Below are 18403 nucleotides of genomic sequence, written 5' to 3' on the forward strand. Positions count from 1 at the left end.
TTTTCTCTAGGATTCAATCTAATTTATTTTTATGCACAGTGTTGCGCTGCTAATCCATGCATTGTTTTGGGAATTGTCCAAACGTCTCGCACGCAGCGTGTCTCTCTCCCTCGGTGGATGATCATGGTGTGGAGGAGAGACGTGTCAAAGTGGAGGGCCTGCTGATAATCATCGCCACAGCCATGGTAAGACATTGCCAATAGCAAACCAAGCCAACGGTACGGAGTATACTTGGTAAACAGCAAACATTGCCATTGTATACTCCGCAGATGCACTAATAGCAGTATGGATCCTGAAAAGCCGTACAGTTCCCCAGGGGCTGCTATCCGGTGACATCTCATATTATGATAGACAGTGATAGATACTATTACTAGTAGGGAGTCAAACAGCCAATTTCATTATCACTGGGGGGAAACTTGTTAAGTTTTCAATTTATTTAATTTTTTATTATTTAACTTTTTTAATTGGCAAGTTGATATGGGCTGCAGCTGGTTCTCCTTTCCATAGAAAAATCAAATTCCGCCATGATGACTCAAACCAACGTTAACCGACCTTCTAATGCGCCTCGACAACCGTAGAGGCCACATTGGTCACCGGCCTCGGCGCATCGCTAAGCGCCTGCTTCTGCGCAGCCAACGCTTGCTCCTCGCGAATCGACTTCAGAATCTCCGGGTACCAGCGCTCCCCCACATCCGGGTGGCTCTTGACCCTGTTCCGCAGCGTCGCCTCGCCCAAGGTGCTGGCCACGGCGCCGCTGCGGAACGTGAACTCGACGTCGTCGATGCGCCCGCCGCTCTTCTCCACGACTTTTTGTCTCTGCTGCCTGATGTCGTCGGGCACTCGGCCGACGCCGACCTTCTCGAGCTCCTCAAAGGTTGCGTCCAGCTTGACGCCCTGGAAGAACGGGATGCTGAAGCGGGCGCCGGTGCCGGATTCTGGTGACAGCACTCGATGGGTCGTTGACACGCAGACACCCTGTGTCAAAGCCTCCATTCCCTGGCCAATGGCCACCACGAGGGTCTTGTCGATGGGCGCAGCGTCAATCCATTCGCCTTGGACGTTCTGAACTTGCAGGCCGCGGTGGTTTGTGGCTTGGAGCAAGTAGCTCGTCAGCATGCTGTCCTTGTGAGGTCCAACGCCCTGGCCCTGCACGCCCGCGGGCAGTCCCAGCTCAGCCAAGTCCGGATACTTGATGATCTTGAGCTTGTGCTGCGGATCCGCCTCGACGTACTTCTCAAAGGCATCTTTTGGCAGCTTAATCGCCTCGGCAATCAGCGAGGTGAAGTACATGGTGATTTCGCCCATTTGGTGCATGTATTCGGTGTAAGTGCTGCGGAACTTTGGCGCAACCTCTTCTGAGGGCCACTGGTTAGGGCCGAGTAGGTTGTAATACGCCGGCGCGCCCGGACCTGGGAGGACGTGCTCTGTTGAGAGATCAATCTGCTCTCTGTTGTCTATGGCTCCGGCTGTGATTTCTGCGGATAGCTGGGAGTAGCCTAGGAAGGATGGTGCATTCTTCATTTCAATCTTGAGCCTATACTTGCATCAGCAAGAAAACTCATATAAACTCAAAGGTCTGAGCCAACATGTATGTATATGTGCACATGTATGAGTACTTGAAAGAGAATTCAACGTGAGGGTGCTTGAATCATACTTTTCTTCCTGGGGAATGTCAAAGAAATCTTTACCCTCCTTGATGACTTCGTTCCATAGCTCATCTGAAATGCCTACATTCTTGAGATACAGGAAGCCAACTTCCATGAGCGCAGTGCGAAGCTGGTCGAGGAACTCGGGCTTGGTGGCCGGATCCCTGGACAGCTCCAGGTCGAGGATGGGGATGGATGTGAACGACATGACGCTGCGTGGATGGCGAGGCTAAGTTCGTATAAGATAGCCGAGGGTGCCTTGAAGCAGTAGTGCCACACACACAAGCTTAAATAGACTCCAATCTGTTTGCTTCTCGAAGGAACCGCTATGGTTTATTCGAGCTTATAGGTTCACAGATCCAGCCTCTGTCTGCCAATCTTTATAGCGACGTCAATGGTGGTGCCAATGGCGCCATACGCCCTTGGAAGCCATTTATCTCCCCATCTCTCCACTCCCCCGCACTGTAGTGCCGGCCGATCCCGGTAAACGAACGCAAAAAGGCAAAAAGATGTGAACTTTGGCGCTTCGATAAAACGAATCTATTACATATTGTAACCCTCATGCTGTATCAATAATTTGTATAGTTAAATAAAAAAACAGAAGGATTTTGCGTAAATCGGAATACCACATCCTTTTCGCCGAGACCCGAAGTGGGTTTTATGTACATGTAATAGCGGGTTTGTTCCTGCATCTGATATCTTGCACTCAGCGATATCTCAGCTTCATCATCTCAAATAACCTGGTAGCCCTCTTTTTGGCTATACCAAAGACGCACATCTTTCTCTTTTATATATTCCAATCCACCTGTTGCATTAATTCTCCCAAAACAACACGACTCTTGTTCATCTTTATACAGAACCGGCTGACAGCGGTTTAGTAGCGAGGAGGCTAGTCACCTTGTAAAACATGTCTTCAATAGAAGCTCCCGCAAAGGCTGGGGCAGCATCGAAAATGTCTGCCAGATATTGCTGTGGTATAATGTTGGCTTGGACATCGTCATCTTCCATCTCCACATCCTCGTCTCCGTTTTGAGCCTCTTCCATCTCATCGTCGCTATCAGCATCTCCGCCGAGAACGATATCGAGTTTGCCATTTTCGGTTTCTTCAGAAACACCGTCGAGTCGCAAATCTTGAAGTGGCTGAGCAGCGAGAATAGTCGAGGCATTAGATCCCTCGGTGATGGTCCAAAGTTGAGCCACGTCATCGAGAGCGACAAATCCACTGGTGCCGGGCACTGAAACAAGGCTCACAACACGGTGAGGTGTGTTTCGAACAATTAGCGGCTCTGGGTCGCTAGGGTGGAAGACTCCTATGCTGGAAGTATCGCCAACAGGGAGAGTGACGGCAAAATTGCCAGACACAGAGTCAACGGCTAGTTGTAACAGCTCATCGGATCTAGAGCCCTTGGGCATGACGATTCCATACCGCAAATCATCACCCACAACGTCGTAGACATGTAGCTCTGCAGAGAGCACAATTAGATATTGTGATAGAACTCGCAGGGAATGTAATTGTTTCTTCCAAAGCCCTTCTAGAACCTTGATGACTTCGCCAGAGGCTGCGTTGATCACATACACGGCTCCTGTATCAAGGGCTCCAAATGCTGCGAACAGCGTAGATCCATCTTCTGAAAATGCAAGGCGGCCTTGAGGCTTCGCAGGGAATGAGGCGTCATTGGGGATATCTGCGATGGCATTTCGACCAAGTCCGTCTCCAATAGGAACCACCTGGGAGCAAGTCCAGGTGAATTCTGTAGTGCCCTCTGATCTTCGTGAACCTTGTTGCTGGCGAGTCTTTGGTCGCCATAGGCGAACGATGCCGTCTCCGGCAATGGTTGCGAAGCACGTTGAGGCGTTGTTTGATGCAAGATCGAGAACCGTCTCTGGGTGGCTCGTTGCGTGTGGAGCATTAACCCTCGATACAAGAGCAATCGAGCTGTCTTCGTCATTAACTTGCCAGAATTTGAGGTATGACTCGTGTCTCTCCTTGAGGAATTGGTCGCCAGCGTCGCCACTGACAGTTCCAGCATCCCTGTTTGAAGGAACCCAATCATCGACACTAGCCAACCACTTTCCATCCGCAGAAAAGGCGATATGTGTGACAACTGGCTCTTCAATGGCGTAGCCCTTGTTTGTCAGGTTCACATCGGTAGGCTGCGTGCGGGCCAATGCTTGCTTGGAAACGCTCATAAAGGTTTCAAGGTCAAAAGTCTGCAACAGCGGCGCCGAGAATTCTCCCGTCATTGTAGCCTGACGACCATTGCCAACGCAAACGTGGAATTTGGAGGGCTCGGTTGCCTTGATAGCAGCAGGTATAGGCCGTCGTACTTGGTTCGCTACCGACCAAACACGCTGCACGAGCAAATCTTTGGGTGTCGTAGCCTCAACGGCCGCGGACTGGATTCCAGATACATATGTCGTCGGTTTCATTTCAGCAGTTGATAAGACCATTGTGGAGTTGTCGTCTAGGTGTACGACGTAGGATGATCCGCTGGAAGATACAACAATGTTCTCTACGCTGCCGGACAGATGTGGTAGGTAATTTCTTCTGCTGGTATCCATCTGCCACATAACGAGGACATTTTCGGAGCCTCCCGAGATCATATAGTTACCTATTCCAAATGTTAGAAAATCGCGTTGGAGAATTACTACGTGTATAACACATACCGTCTCGAGACCATTTGACGGAATGGACTGCCTTTCGGTGCCAGTGAAACTTCTGCGCTTGGATTCCATCTTTAGCTGAGTTGGATTTACCAAGTGCCTGACTCCTAGATAAGGCATCATGGTACAGATAGATAGCTCCTCGTGCTCCACCAACGATAACATCCACCACTTTGTCGGAATCTCGTTGCCCTTTGCTCTTGTTACCAGAGAGGGCCGAGGCTGAGTATACCCGGAAGTCAAGAGTGGTGATAAGATCGGGGACGTCGAAAGAAAAGAAATCGTACTGAAGTTGTTCGAAGCTGGTCAGCTGCTCCTGTGATGCGACACCAAGGAATAGAGTGTCGTTGAAAGCTCCAACCAAGACAAGGCCGTCCTGGCTAGACTCAATCAAGTGCAACCCATTGCCTGGCTTCTTGACAGCCAAAATATTCTTTGATAGAGGGGAAGATAGAATATCGCCTCCATATGCGGTCAATTCCATCCGATTTGCGCTATTCGATTCGGCCACCACGACAATATCAGTCTTTGCGCCTGAAGCATTTGTTGTTGTCACTGTGATAGCTTTGGCAGTTCCCGTTACAGTCTGGAAGGACTGGTGCGTCTCGTTTGTCTCTGTCCATTTCACATAATAAATGTGACCATCTGAGCAAGCTACCCAGATGTATTCAGGGTTCTGGAGAGACAGCTTAGTTGCAACAATGGTCGCGGGAGAGTTGCCTTTTTGCGCAGAGGAATCGACGGCGCCAATCGGAATTCGTCTCAGGAGGAGCGAGTCGCTAGCTGTGTATACTTGAACGGAAGTGTTGTACGTCAAGATTAAGTATCTAGAGGACGTCAGCATAGCCCTTCTAATAAATAAGAGAGGCATTGGCGTCTTACTGGTCATCTTGAGTTAGGATCGGATCAATGTCGAGCATTCTACCACCCATGGGCTTAGAGAGTCTCCAGCCAGTTTCTCCGTCATGAGAACGGCTAACAATATCCTCTCCATTTTGAAGTTTTTCGGATTCAATGTCTCCGTTAGCCGTAGAATCTGCTTGCGGCTGCCTTGATCTCTTTGTTCGCGCGTCGTTCTCGTTTACGTCTCTCTTTCTCTTTTTGGTGGGATCGTCCTTGGGCTTGGAAACCTTATTGCCCGCCATTTTGACAAGAGTTCAAAAATTGCCAAAGTGAAGAAAATTGGGAGGCAATTGGCAGGCTATAGCACCAAGTTACTGATTCAAAGTGCTAGAAGCAATGCGCCGCAGAAATTTTGGTGCCGCCGTGAACTTTTTCCAGCTATCAGCGATAAGATAAGCACCGCGCGGCAGAACTTCGGCAACAATAATATTTTCAGCTACCCGCGCCGCTTCAACTCTTCCCGTTACTAGGTTCTCTACTCCAAAATATATTCATCGTCACATCGCCAAAATGATTATTCCCATCCGCTGCTTCTCTTGTGGAAAGGTAGGCGCTCAAATACTTCTTGCAGTACCAAAAATGACGATGACTGATTACAATAGGTCACTGGCGACCTTTGGGAGCGCTATCTCCAGCTGATCGCAGATCCGCGCAAGACCGATGGGTATGAAACCCTTTAACTATTGAGACAGACCTCAGGACTAACTTTAAGAAAGTGATGCCATGGACGAGTTAGGTCTGAAGCGCTACTGCTGCCGACGTATGATCATGACACACGTCGACCTTATCGAGAAGCTTCTAAAGTACGGCACTACGATCGGAATTTGAAGATACCCCTGATTGCTAATCACTCTATTAGGTACACCCCCGATGGACGCAACGAAAAGAAGCAGAGATTGAACGAGTCGGCATAAAATTTTGCTCGAATAGAAAGATATGATGCACAGTTTGGCGTTTTTGGATCTTGTTATTACATATTTTGTGGCTTGGCGCAAGGATGAATAAAAATCAGAGTGCAACGATGACGGCGAGGCCGTGAAAAAGCCGTAATAATCGAATGAAGAATTGTTTTTTATTTGGCAATCTTTCAGCACCTTATAAAAACCACTGCACACACTATCAGTTTCTCTCTGGACCAGGATAAAGATGAATCGTGAGATGGTGCATGGAGGACCCTTCCAACAAGTTAAGGCCTGTTTTGGAGTGGATGGTGTAGAACTGTCACCCTACAAAGCAACGACTCTATCCCATACTACATGTATGACACTTAGTATCGCAAGATATAAGTGGATAGTTGCTGGGCTACGAACTCACCGCTTCCTATTGTCATGGGCATACGCCACATAGTAGTCGCTCCTGGAGTGCGTCTAGCTCTATCAATCACCAGCACATGTCCATAATGCAGCGTAATTAAGTCAGTTATAGTTTTAGACCAAATCCTTTTATAATGCGAACTGGAGGGCGCATATTGATCCCAGCGGTGTATAGCAATATGTCAAAATTACCCATCGATTGCAGCACATCAATGCAGTACGTAGTGAGGTGATTATTATTTACAAGGATATAAACGCGAGGGAATGGGGCGGACATCTTTTGGGTCGTCATCGTCATGAGAGAAGGGGGCCTTTAGTTGTGTTGTTTTCCAAGTCAGCCTCAACTATTTTCCCAGTAGGTTTAACACTAGATCCTTGGGTATGCCGCTATGTATGCACCCATCGAGTGCATTGCATAAACGCCTCTTGAGCTGTTGGGTGCAGACCTCCATCCTCTAGCACGACAGCTGGCATTCGCTAGTACTAGCTCACTCCATCTCTATTGGTGTGTTGGGTCGAAGCGGTCATGCTTCCATGCAGCTTGCTCGATGATGATTTGTGTAAAACGCGGTATACTACTTCATACTAGTAGCTAACAAAATGAGGCTGTTTATGCTACGGCTACCGTGGAAAAAGGCCTTTTATATAGGCATCCACGGTCATCCAGATTGGGATAAGGAATAAACACAATTCCATCACGACCTAACAGGACATTCTGCTGTTCAAAGTAATTTGGTAGTAGCAGTAGCAGTAAACTTACACGAAGCTGCGAGGTTTCAGATTCAGGACAGCACCTGCGGCCCGAGAGTGGGCCATTTCCATGCATATATATGATATATGAGTTAACATTGTACCACTTACTGCAATAGGCTGTAACGATGTGCATCAGTAGAACAGAGAAAATGCCACATGCAGTGCCAGTCAAGCAGGATCCCACGCCAAGCCGAGTACGCAAGCTCTAGACGCAACGCGAAGAGCCTATAAAGCTAAGCAGCGCTTGCGACAAGCTCTATCCCCGACTTATTTCCCTTTCTGCTTGGCCTCGACCGCTGCTTTACGCCCGGCCAGAAGCTTCCATGTCCTTATCTGCATGTTCGCACACACATATAACAAGCATCTGGCGACTCCGCTCAGGCTCGGGGAAGAAGAAAATCGGCGACCCACAGGCGGGTGGTTGAGAGCTGGTGGGCCGTTGGCCGAGCCTAACCAGCTTTGTAGCAGCAGTAGCGCCGGGACCAGATCGTCGGGTCGAACGCTGCCAATCAGCACGAGGGCTGCGAGGTTAAGAAACTCGTCTGCGGACTGAGCACAGGGGTCGAGGGGCATCGCGGACCACGAACCGAGCAGATTGGCGCTGTGACAAGAACGATGGTGGTGGGAGCTGAAGCCTTCACGCCGAGTCGAGCAGCTTCGCCGAGGTTGTGCTGATGCTCGTCGGAAATGGAGCTTCTTGGGTTAGTTGCACGCCGTTGGGCCATGGGCATTCATGCTCTGCGACCAACAGCATAGATGGCCACGGAGAGTAGTTCCCATAAAGAGCATGGAGCACGCAGCCTTAGGCTGATCAATTAATCGCGGCTCAGCAGCCCAGCCCCCCCGAGTCAGCAACACAAATCCGTGTTGATGGCTGTGAATTGCTCAAGCCATTGTTCTGGCTTGCACGTCTTGGTGACTTCGAAGAGAGCTCGAAATCATCAGCTCTCAACTTTTGGATGCTTTTTTTCTCGCTGGACCTCGCATATTCTCCATGCACGCTCTACCAGGGGTCTTGGTTCGTCGACAAATCGTGACTAGCATGTCATCCACCTGAATTAAGCGCCGACGCCTGTCGACTCTATGCATGCTCTATCCACTCTGCGACCGATCGTGTCTGTGAGTGGCCAGTTGCTATTTCAGAAGCTCCTCTTCAAGAACTAGATGCAGCGCAGCAGTTCCCCCGCCCCTCCAACGGCCAGCGGTCGCGTCGCATTGTCAGGCAAGGCTCTCAAGGCTGCAATGTCTAACAGAGAAAGAAAAAGCGAGAGAAAAGTGATTACTTTCTTTGTGGGCATTGGTCCTCCCGTATTCGTGAGCTGGTGGTGGCAGCACAAATGGGTTGAAAAAAGTAGAAATCACTGCGTATTCTGTAGATATCTTGTGTATATATATCTTGCAAGAGGCACAGGATATAGATCAGGTCTATGCGCCAACATCTCCAATGCTCGTATAATTGTCGTGATTTATCCAAGTAACGCTTCGCCGACTGAAAGAGCGTTCCTTCGCGTAGCTGATCCATCTGCACTCTTTGCGCAAGACGCGGCTATTCGCGAGGCAACTGGCATCTCATTTCTTCTTTGAGCGACGGGCATCGTTGCCAACCCACACTCGGCTGAGCGAACACGCTCTGTGAGCCGATTCCCCCACAAAGGCGCAATCTTCAGGGATTCACGATGCCTAGCAGTCAATTATCAGTTGACAAGTAACAACGGACTAGCAGTAGGAACAAAAGCACGGCAGATTAAGCGGCGGACTGGCGGCTTGCGTCTGTTTTTACCCACAATGAGGCCTGGATAATCGTTCATTTTTAACCGCGGGCTCGAGCTACACGTACATTAGCTGGTGGATGGATCCTGCATGCATGCTGCATGCCGGCCAGCCCTCAGTGGCCCAGAGACCTATAGGCGCCTTAGCAGCACCGGCAATACAGCAGGCACTCCTCTGTGCCTCGACCGCCCGCTGTCTAAGTTCGTCATCCGTCCTCCAGTTCATCTTGCCTCTCACACCAAAGCTAGGCTTGAAGACCGTCTTACTGATCCATCGCTCTTCCACCCAAGGCTCTCAGTGTGGTTTGCCATTCGCCGCGTTGTGGACACTTTGATCCTCTGCTGAGACCGGGCTAGTTTTGAGCCTCTCTTGTTTTCTGGCCTCCCTCCCTCAAGCTGTCTGCTGACGAAACCCTTCACACTTCACATTCCACCCACACACAAAGCTTCAGCTCTATATCAAAGACGGCGATTTGCCGAGCTCTTCGCTGTTCTCTTCTCCGCTTCGCCCAACCTGCCTGCAGTAGTGGTATCCGGAAAGCGGCGTCCATTAAGCGCGAGCTCCAGAACGTGGAATCTACTTCTGCGACTCCATACTCACAACAGATACTATTCCTCCATCGAAGAGGCCCGTATCGAGTACTAGCTGGTGTCTGTGCAGCCCGTCGCCGCTGCATGCTCTGAACAGGGGTGTGCTGACCCCTGGCCCCTCTGCCTGGCCGCGGCGTCTCTTAAATCAGCCAGCCCGCCATCCAGCGTGCCTGGACTGCCTTGCCTGATCTACGACCGGGACGTTTCGAATTGCAGCTTTGCTTCTATTCTGGAAGCACGACCGTCAATCGAGGCCCGCGATTGCGACCGCCTTTGCTAGCTCTTCGAAACACCATTCCGGCCGCATCTCGAGCGCTGCACATCGCCACGACCGCGGTTGCGATCCAAGGCATTCCGTGGGGTAATCAGAGGCCATCTGCACTGTCAGCTGTGAAGCAGGGCTTTCTGAGCTTCTTAGCTGCTGCGCAGATCATTTTTTTGCAGAAGGGGACGAGGACAAAGTTTCTGTATAAGATAGCTCGACGTTGCAGTCTTTTGGCGCTATTTTTCTCTTGCGCACTGCATTGATCAACTATCATGGCCCTCGAAGCGCCGTTACGATCATCCGCCGGGAGCCTACAGTTCAAATTCAGCCACCACGACGACATGTCTACGACGTCCGAATCCGATGGAGTCAGGTCCCCGTACAGAATCATGTATGCTAGGGACTCTTTTCTGCCTATTTTTCTGCTACTCTCGCTAACTTCTTCACTCTAGGTCTTCTCCCCCGCCTGCCACTGACTCATCTTCTCTTCGGCCTGACTCTATTCATCGTCGCTTGTCATCCCAATCGATGCACGTATTGAGTCCCAGTGATATTGTCGGACCATCTCCTGTAACATCCAACGGTACTGAGACTACAGAGATAGAAGATGACATTGCCGACGATATCGAGCTGGATCATGTAGCGAAGGAGAATCATTATCGTCAGCAATCAGGTGTAAGTAATCAATCTAGATATCAGGCCGGACGTCAAGGATGTATGCTGATCTTAGTATAGGTATTCATGCTTACCACCAATCTCCCGGATATTGTTCGCCAAGGCAACCCTGAAGAAGCTGTCTCGGTTATCCATGCTCCAGAGAGCTTTGCTAGTTGGGTAAGCATTACGCACAGAAAACTTATTCTCTTAAAAGCAACATGGCTAAATATATACATAGGCATCCAGCGAACCTTCTGCCAAATCAATTACATCAACTGAAAGATCATCACCCAAGGGAGATGGCGCCAGCCAAGCTTCCTCTACCGGGACTTTCAATAGCGTTAGTCCAACCTCTACCAACATATACGAACAGTTTAATGCAGAAGCTAACAAAATTCTTGTAATAAAGCCACCCAGCCATCCTGCTCGTCCTCCCATCTCCACCGATGTCAAACCAGTGCGATATAGTTTAGATAGCGCCACTCCAAGGGCACAAGACTTGCAAGATATGCTTGTTGATGGCAGCCGGTTGCGCTCGAGCAGTACCAGCAGCCTTGAAAGTCAGTGCCTTACATGTTCTTATATACCACCACATCAATGCTAACTAACTGCAGAAATTGATGAGCAGACCGAGGCCGAGGGCGACGATGACGATGAAGAACCCTTTCCTCATGTGCCCCAGGTGGCTGATGAGATTGGCGATTTGCGAACTCTCCTTCACGAATCTTGGACTCTGTGTAATACTCTAGCCAACTTAAGCTCAATGCATAGGCCGAGAGCTTTCAGAGATTCAGGAACCCCTGATGCCGTCGAAAGAGCGTGGAGAGCGTGTTGGAAGCTCTGCCATCGGCTCTACGACAACCAGGATGAAGACCCGGCATATCTAAGCGTCAAGTTCAACCTAGACCTATGCCGTGATTTTTGCCAGGCTCTGTTCGATGTTCGTGAGAAAAAGGACGAGCTTGCAGACTCTGTGCTAAGGGTTAGCTTTGAACTGAATAACCAGTAAGTGTTTACCACTGAGTTCTCGCTTCTTTTCCTACCTAGTCTAATGCTCCTTCACAGTTTATACAGCGCACAAGACAATCGAAACCTCCCAGAGCAATTCAGGGAACGCACTCTCGACTTCTACATTACGCTATGCCATCGCCTAATGAAACAACGTGTTGAGCTCGTTGGTAAAACTGATCAACTCCTCGGAGCCTGCTGGACGCTTGCAGAAATGCTGTTCAGTCTGCGTCAGAATAGACTGGAGGGTAAACCTCCAGACAGCGAACTACTCCTCTCTACAGTTCAAGCTTGCTGGGGTCTGGGTGACCTATTCAAAGACAGCTGGACAAAGGTGACCACAGATAGAAACACCCCTCGGCCCTCTCATGCAAGCTTCTTTTCTCAGTCCTCAGACCAAACTGGACGTGAAAGCCGTCAGTCAAATCGCTCGTCACGTCACTCAAAGCAAGTAAGCATTAAGAGCGTCCATCAAGAAGAGCGGCCGCGGAAACCCCCACCAGTCCCCGAGACCCCAGTTACAGAATTCGAGGATACCCCAATCTCTCCAGAAAGCCGCTCTCCCCAGATGCCCAATCTACTAGTGCTTGGCCCTTCCAGTGACAATGGCCGAGGTGGAAGGTGGTCCAGTAGTGCTTCGAACCTATCAAGCTTCTCCCACAGCAGCAATAGGACTTCGAGCACCGCGACCACAACCAATGCGACTGAAGATCCCAACGTTACACGGGCTAAGATTTTAGTTCTCCGAGCCGCAATGAATCTTGGATTCGACCGTGAGACCATTTCCGACCCAAAGACAGCGCCTGCTCTGTTGCAAAACTTTGTTCAAACCCTGCCAGCAGACTCTTTTGGCCCTCTCCCAAGAGATACTGCCCTCCTTCAGCAGTACAAGAATTCCGTCCTTATGGACGCATTTATTCCTCGCAACCATTCAATGCCCTCGCGTGGCAAGCGCGTCTCAGCCGTGGATATGGCTAAGAGCGTCCAGACGTTGGGCAATAATTCGCCTCGTTACGCCTACCTGAAGGAGCTGTTTAGATTTGTCTTCAATTTCCCCGTCGAGGAAGTTGAATCTCGACGACACACAAGCATTGCAATTTAAACTAGATACCCTCTTGCATGGTCTTTCTATACGTTTATCATATGCGCCTTGCGCAATAAGGAAAGAATATTGAATATTACGAAAATGAATAAAAAGAAGAGAAGAGAAAGAAAGAAAAGAAAAAAGAGAGAGAAGGATTGGGACAAATGCGACACGAGATTTAGCGACCATCTTTCCTTGTTTCCATACGCTCTAGATACCCCTTTACACTACACTTTTTGAGTTGATCACGGCGCTAGGGGAGGTGATGCAAAGGAGGATAGTCAGTCTGGTAGGGTTAGTTATGTATCCGGCGGAGAGCAGTCATTTAGCGAAAGAGATGCGACACGACAGGAAAGGGAGGTAGAGCTGTACAATCATTCGTTTCTTGGATAATGATTTTGATTTCGAAACGCCGCCGCGAGGCCAAAAGGATTTTAGAAGCTTGTTTTGGGAGGACTTTTTGTGATTATTTAACTTGGGAGGTTTCGTCAGTTAGCATTTCAAATTATTTTACAATACTACTCAATAAGAATAAAGCAGAAATAAAAGCAAATGACCCGACTCGCCTAATAAGTTTGTGTACCAAAATATCCTCAACAACAATCTTCAACATCTTCTCTCCAATATACCCATTACGTTGCTTCCTTTCAAATAGAGCTTCCATTCTCCCCCTCCTTTTTTTTCCTCTCTACATTTTGTTTGAAATCCTAATATGTGTACTTCCAATATGATCTTTACAGCTGACTTACCTACAGAATCCGGGTGCCACGTATGCCCGTGGAGTGAAGACAATCCACAACGGGGCCCGGTGACATGGAGTATAATCGATAATGTGCATACGTGAGTATATATGTGGAATTCTCTCTGCCTTTGCTACCCAACAAGGCGGCTCGCCAACTCACTCCGATCTACTTCCTTTGTCGCATTGTCTCCTTTGCAGAAAGCCTTTTTACGACGTGGCCAAAGCAGGGCGGTGACATTTAATAAGCGCTACAAAAAAGACAGCTCATGAGACAGACAGACGCAATTCATTAGTCGCATATATATTCATCTGTGGAGTCACAGACGGCTGAATCTTGAGCAAGCTGCCGTGTCGAGCAGCATGTATAGCTGTGAGCGTATATACACACGCGACTATATAAAAGGATGCACTCAACTCCAAAAGTACCAGCTCAATTCAGCATAACTACGCTCAAAGGTTGGTCGGAAATTTTGTATCATACCATTTCTCTCGTTGCCAACATACGTATTTAAGACACAATGACTATCGACAAGAACCTCCTGGCTGCTGAGACCCTCTTTGACCAAATTTCCGAATCCTATGAAGATGCTTATTGCGACAATGCAGGATTAAAAGTGGCTTTAGACAGACTTAGAGATTCTTATGATGCTGGATCATTAGTCTTGGACGTTGGCTGTGATCTCGGAGGACCTGCTTCCTCTCTGAGTGAAGCGGGATTCAACGTTACGGGCATCGACATCTCCCAAAACATGATTAACCACTGCCAAAAGAACATTCCCGGCACTTTTCACAAAGCCGACATGACCAAATTCGAGCCAAATCAGCAGTTTGACGCCGTCATTTCGCTCTTTTCCATGTTTCAGATTTCATATCTGTCCACCTATTCCATGCTGTTTAAAATGACATCCTGGTTATGCCCTGGCGGCACGCTCATTCTAGCAACAATTCCTGCAGAAGAGTTTGTTAAATACCAGGCATTATACAAAGGAACAGACTATGTCGAGCAATTTGGCGAGGCTTTCATGGGGAGAGTTGTCCCAAGTACGTTTCTGACAATGAAAGGGTGGCTTAGGGTTATACAAGAAGCGGGTCTTGTTATCGAATTTGTTGAGCGACATAGCTTTGAGCCCAAGGGCCTTGGATACACGGAAGAGCACATGTTTATCACAGCTCGCAGAACAAACCTGGAACCTAACTTTGGACCTTACCCTCTGCCAGCGTCTCGACGAGCGTCTCACTTGCTAAGCGGAAAAACTTGGAAGCCATTCGCAGAGCGGCTGACAAGCCACGAGTTTGACGTCGCGCTCAAGGTTGTTGCATCTAATAAAGAAGTTATTGATGTGGGTAGTGGATATGGTGGTGAGTAGAAGCCTTTTGCCATCGAGCATTTGCATCTACAACAACAGGTACTGACTATGCTCTAAGAATTGCCAGTGGCTATTGCCAAGGAACTCGGCAAAGTGTACGCCATCGAACCAAATTGCGACCGAGAACCATTGCTCGTCAACAGCAGTCATCAGTTAGACGTGGAGATTAGGCAAGGCACAGCTAAGAACATACCCTATGAAGATAACAGATTCGACGCAGTGGTCGCACTTTGGGTCCTACAGTATGTAGATGAGCTTGAACAGTCTCTGGCCGAGATGGCACGAGTGACGAATCCGAATGCGCCAAATGCTCGGATTGTGATTGTGCAAGCCGCACCAGATATCGAGGTAATCAACCTCATCAAAGCCTACGCTCTAATCGCAGGAGAAAGCACGTCGAGATCGGTGGTGGATCACCATGGTTTCCTTCTTGCGACTACTTCGAGAGTCTTTGCCAAGTACGGGTTTGGAAACGTGTCAGTTGCGCGAGTGGATGCAGTTTGCAACTTTCCAGAGGAAGATCTCTCTGCTCGTTGTGAGCAAGCGGCTACTGTTCTCACGCAATTATGGTACAAGGATCATCCAAGGTGCAGTAACATGAAGGAGGCTTTCCAACCCGTCCTGCGGGATCACTTTGCAGACCGTCCTTTTGAGATTGGTAACCAATCCATCATCTTGATCGCGCAGCCAACTACACTTGGCGAAATTTAGGACATGATTGCTACAGTGGGATTATCATGGGTTGAGTATGTTGTTTGTCGTTATTAAAATGTCAGGGTCCAGTTTTCAGCAATGGCTAGATTACGGCTGTTTCACGATCATTTGACGATACATATAATCGGTTACTATAGTTGTCTTAATTTGACTTCATGTGCAGCTCGCTTTGTAGACATATCGCTTCCTATGTACAATATTCAAACAAATAGAAAAGATGAAACGATAATGACCTCTCACGAAATGGCGTATATCAAATAGTCTCAAGATGATGGACTCGTTGCGGGTGGCTCCATTTCATGTCTGGCTTCATCCAAGGGTGACATTGATGTGCGAGGATGAGGAGAAGCCGAGTTCGTAGCCAGCAGTCTTGGGTCAATCGTGCTGCAAACATTGTTAGCTGCGCCGTGCAGATCATGAACATCTGATCCAGGAGTTGATCGACTATGAAACAAATGAGGCCGATACCCAGCTTGCGCCATCAAAGGCGAGAAAGCCATCGTTGAATTGTTGACCGTGTATGAAGGCTGCTCAAAAGGCATGGCAGTTGTGGTGTTCAGAATAGAATTTTGAGTCATGCTAAGGAGTTCGAATGCTCTGGCATCAAAGTTGAAATGCTGCTGGCCAGACTGCAGCGAGTGATGATGCTGCGGTTGAATAGGCAAGCTTGAAGTATATATATTTGGGTGGCTGAGGAGTGATTGACGGATAGCTTGCGAAGAAGTAGCTGTAAGGCCCGCCTGTCTTACAGTTTCAAAGGGAAAGCTCATGAGCGAAGAGGTGAAGCTGAACAGAGAGAGATCTTGGGGCGTGGAGTTGAGGGGAGTGTTAGTATGAGCCCAGTTTGTGCAACTCTCCATACCAGCCAAATTCGAATGCTTGATGTCGTGTTGAGGACATGTTGACTCGATAGGAACCTCCTGAAAGCTTGGGATTAGTTGAGGAGCTACCCCTGGTAGATTTTCTGCATATATTTGGCTTTTTAAATTCGATATGCCAGAGCTAGGAAAAGTTGAAGTGCTTCCTGTGTCAATATGAGAGTGAAGCTGCCGGTGCTGTTGTTGTTCTTGGTGTTCTGTATAGGGTGCCAAACTGAGACTGGGTGTAGCAGGTGAAAACTGCGAGACCTGTTGGGTGACCTGCTTTGAAGAAGGCAGCCGAAGTTGGTACTGTGCTGTAGTTGGCGATTGGAACATTATATGTTCCATCGGTTGGTACTGGTCTATCATCGGAGATGGAGATGCCTGTATTATGGCTGAAGGGTCCACGCTACCGCTGATGTTCGTGAAGACCGGCGTGTTCCTGCTCGCTTCCCAACTAGGACCACCCATTGATATAGATGGCATCCAACTCATATCAGTGCTTGTACTATGCAGTGGCAAAGTTTGCGGATGCTGGATGCCATGAAATATTCCCGCGTATTGGGGATCATGGCAATTGTCTTCCAAGGAGGCCAGTATCATTGGCGGTGGATGTGTATGCGTATGTAATACAGGTAAATTAATATCAGAGGTGTTCCATTGTTGTGAGAATGTCTCTCCCAAATAATTTCTGGGCATTGGTTCTGGCGTAGTAGCTGGTTGTGGGCTGAAATTCAATCGCTGGGATTTGGTGGTTTGCTTTATCAATCTTGAACTCAAGACAAGTCAGTGTTATAAACTACGTTTTTTAAACGTATAATACAAATTATTAGTAAACGACTTACCTTTCAAGCACATCTCCTTGCTCACAGCCACTTCTCTTGCGTTTCGGCTGCGTTGCTGTTGTGCAATCTTCTTCAGGCTCATTCTGCTCTTCTTCTGTGGCCATCGAAGGTCCAGCTTTGCTTTGATTTTCGAAAGCAGTATCATTGTCCTGCTTATCTCCATCTTCGTATTCACTCGAGCCGTCTGGTTCGGGAGTTGTGACTCTCACAGGAGCACGAATATTCACTAGCGGGCTGCTGTAAGGATGATAACATATTAGTATTCTCTGTGCAAGCTCTGTCGTCTCTTGAGACACATGCTTTCTTTCTCTTCTAATCTTCAATAAAGAGACCAGCTGAGGGTATCGACGCGTTTGGGGTTTGAGGAACAAAAAAGGGGGTGTAATCATACTTGAACCTGGGATCTTTGCCATATTTGTTCTTGATATAACGGATCTGGTTGTGGTTCAACGCACGGCCAAATTTCTCTTTGAAGTGAGTCTGGATATAAGACGGCTTCTTCTTGCTGACAACAGCGGAGAGAATCCAGTCAATCTCCTTGTCTTGGTACTGCGCCGCACCAACCATGACTATCTTTGATTTCTGTGATATGTCTTCTTGGTCTCCTGTTTGGCGTTTGTCAAACGTGAATAAGACTATCACAGTGAATTAAGAGATCGTACTTCCTTTCCAGAAGCTCCAATGCAAGTTAACTTTCTGCCTGGTGACGACTCTATGCTAGGAACCGCAATGGGCAGCAACGCCTCGTCCACCCCACGTCTTATACAGAGCCGGTGTGCTCCTCAAACAGAAAAATAGTAAATGGAAAACAGATTTCTCGTTCAGTATTCGTTTGCGTGTGCCAAACGCTCACTTTCGGATACACGCAGGGGAGGGAATGTCAGTGGCTCCAACCAATTTTCCTGTCACACAGAAAAATAAATATAGGGCAAAGGGGAGGAATATCCGGTGTGCAGACGGCCAAGAAAATCCAAACGCGAGCAAAAATCAAAGGTAAAGAAAAGGAAGTAAAACTAATCTCGCGTGTAGGGAAAAATCAAAAAAAAAGAGGAAAAGGGAAAAAATAAAAAGAGGGCAAACTTTAGGGGGGGGGGGGGGGGGGGGGCTTGTGCCAGTGCGGACGGGTAGGGAAACACCAAAAATTCCGGCACCCGAACACGGGGCTTTCCCACCCACCCGTGGATTCAAGTACCTGCAAGTATAAAAAAAATTTTATTTTTTT

General features: G+C 48.4%; 6 protein-coding genes across 6 annotated transcripts; 3 read left to right on the forward strand and 3 right to left on the reverse strand.

Moving 5' to 3' along the window:
* Window positions 1–448: 448 nt before the first annotated feature.
* GGI43DRAFT_285758 (isopenicillin N synthase family dioxygenase) lies at window positions 449–2174 on the reverse strand. The gene is made up of 2 exons (XM_083201294.1): window positions 1655–2174; window positions 449–1534 (listed from the first exon to the last, which is right to left on the reverse strand). Exons 1-2 carry the CDS (start codon window positions 1852–1854, stop codon window positions 556–558), a joined length of 1179 nt encoding a protein of 392 aa, XP_083063208.1. The 5' UTR covers window positions 1855–2174; the 3' UTR covers window positions 449–555.
* Window positions 2048–5555, reverse strand: GGI43DRAFT_285905 (uncharacterized protein). The gene is made up of 3 exons (XM_083201297.1): window positions 5193–5555; window positions 4314–5137; window positions 2048–4258 (listed from the first exon to the last, which is right to left on the reverse strand). The coding sequence occupies exons 1-3, from the start codon at window positions 5453–5455 to the stop codon at window positions 2496–2498; spliced, it is 2850 nt and encodes a 949-aa protein (XP_083063209.1). The 5' UTR covers window positions 5456–5555; the 3' UTR covers window positions 2048–2495.
* Window positions 5556–5723: 168 nt separating this feature from the next.
* Window positions 5724–6127, forward strand: GGI43DRAFT_381075 (DNA-directed RNA polymerase core subunit RPB10; the record flags this gene model as incomplete). The annotated part of the gene is made up of 4 exons (XM_083203070.1): window positions 5724–5759; window positions 5816–5877; window positions 5930–6016; window positions 6073–6127. 4 exons carry the CDS (start codon window positions 5724–5726, stop codon window positions 6125–6127), a joined length of 240 nt encoding a protein of 79 aa, XP_083063210.1.
* Window positions 6128–9951: 3824 nt separating this feature from the next.
* Window positions 9952–12858, forward strand: GGI43DRAFT_286028 (uncharacterized protein). Its single transcript, XM_083201300.1, has 7 exons — window positions 9952–10295; window positions 10357–10579; window positions 10640–10738; window positions 10800–10901; window positions 10971–11121; window positions 11176–11566; window positions 11627–12858. The coding sequence occupies exons 1-7, from the start codon at window positions 10177–10179 to the stop codon at window positions 12669–12671; spliced, it is 2130 nt and encodes a 709-aa protein (XP_083063211.1). The 5' UTR covers window positions 9952–10176; the 3' UTR covers window positions 12672–12858.
* Window positions 12859–13804: 946 nt separating this feature from the next.
* On the forward strand, window positions 13805–15500 carry GGI43DRAFT_432108 (methyltransferase-like protein). The gene is made up of 2 exons (XM_083209514.1): window positions 13805–14754; window positions 14830–15500. The coding sequence occupies exons 1-2, from the start codon at window positions 13914–13916 to the stop codon at window positions 15471–15473; spliced, it is 1485 nt and encodes a 494-aa protein (XP_083063212.1). The 5' UTR covers window positions 13805–13913; the 3' UTR covers window positions 15474–15500.
* A 239-nt stretch (window positions 15501–15739) lies between these two features.
* Window positions 15740–17748, reverse strand: GGI43DRAFT_432110 (uncharacterized protein; the record flags this gene model as incomplete). The annotated part of the gene is made up of 3 exons (XM_083209515.1): window positions 15740–17105; window positions 17182–17418; window positions 17573–17748. The coding sequence occupies 3 exons, from the start codon at window positions 17746–17748 to the stop codon at window positions 15740–15742; spliced, it is 1779 nt and encodes a 592-aa protein (XP_083063213.1).
* Window positions 17749–18403: the final 655 nt, after the last annotated feature.

Source organism: Trichoderma evansii (genome assembly GCF_050947405.1).
Source record: "Trichoderma evansii strain SZMC 28006 chromosome Unknown GGI43scaffold_4, whole genome shotgun sequence".
Taxonomy (NCBI): Eukaryota; Fungi; Ascomycota; class Sordariomycetes; order Hypocreales; family Hypocreaceae; genus Trichoderma; species Trichoderma evansii.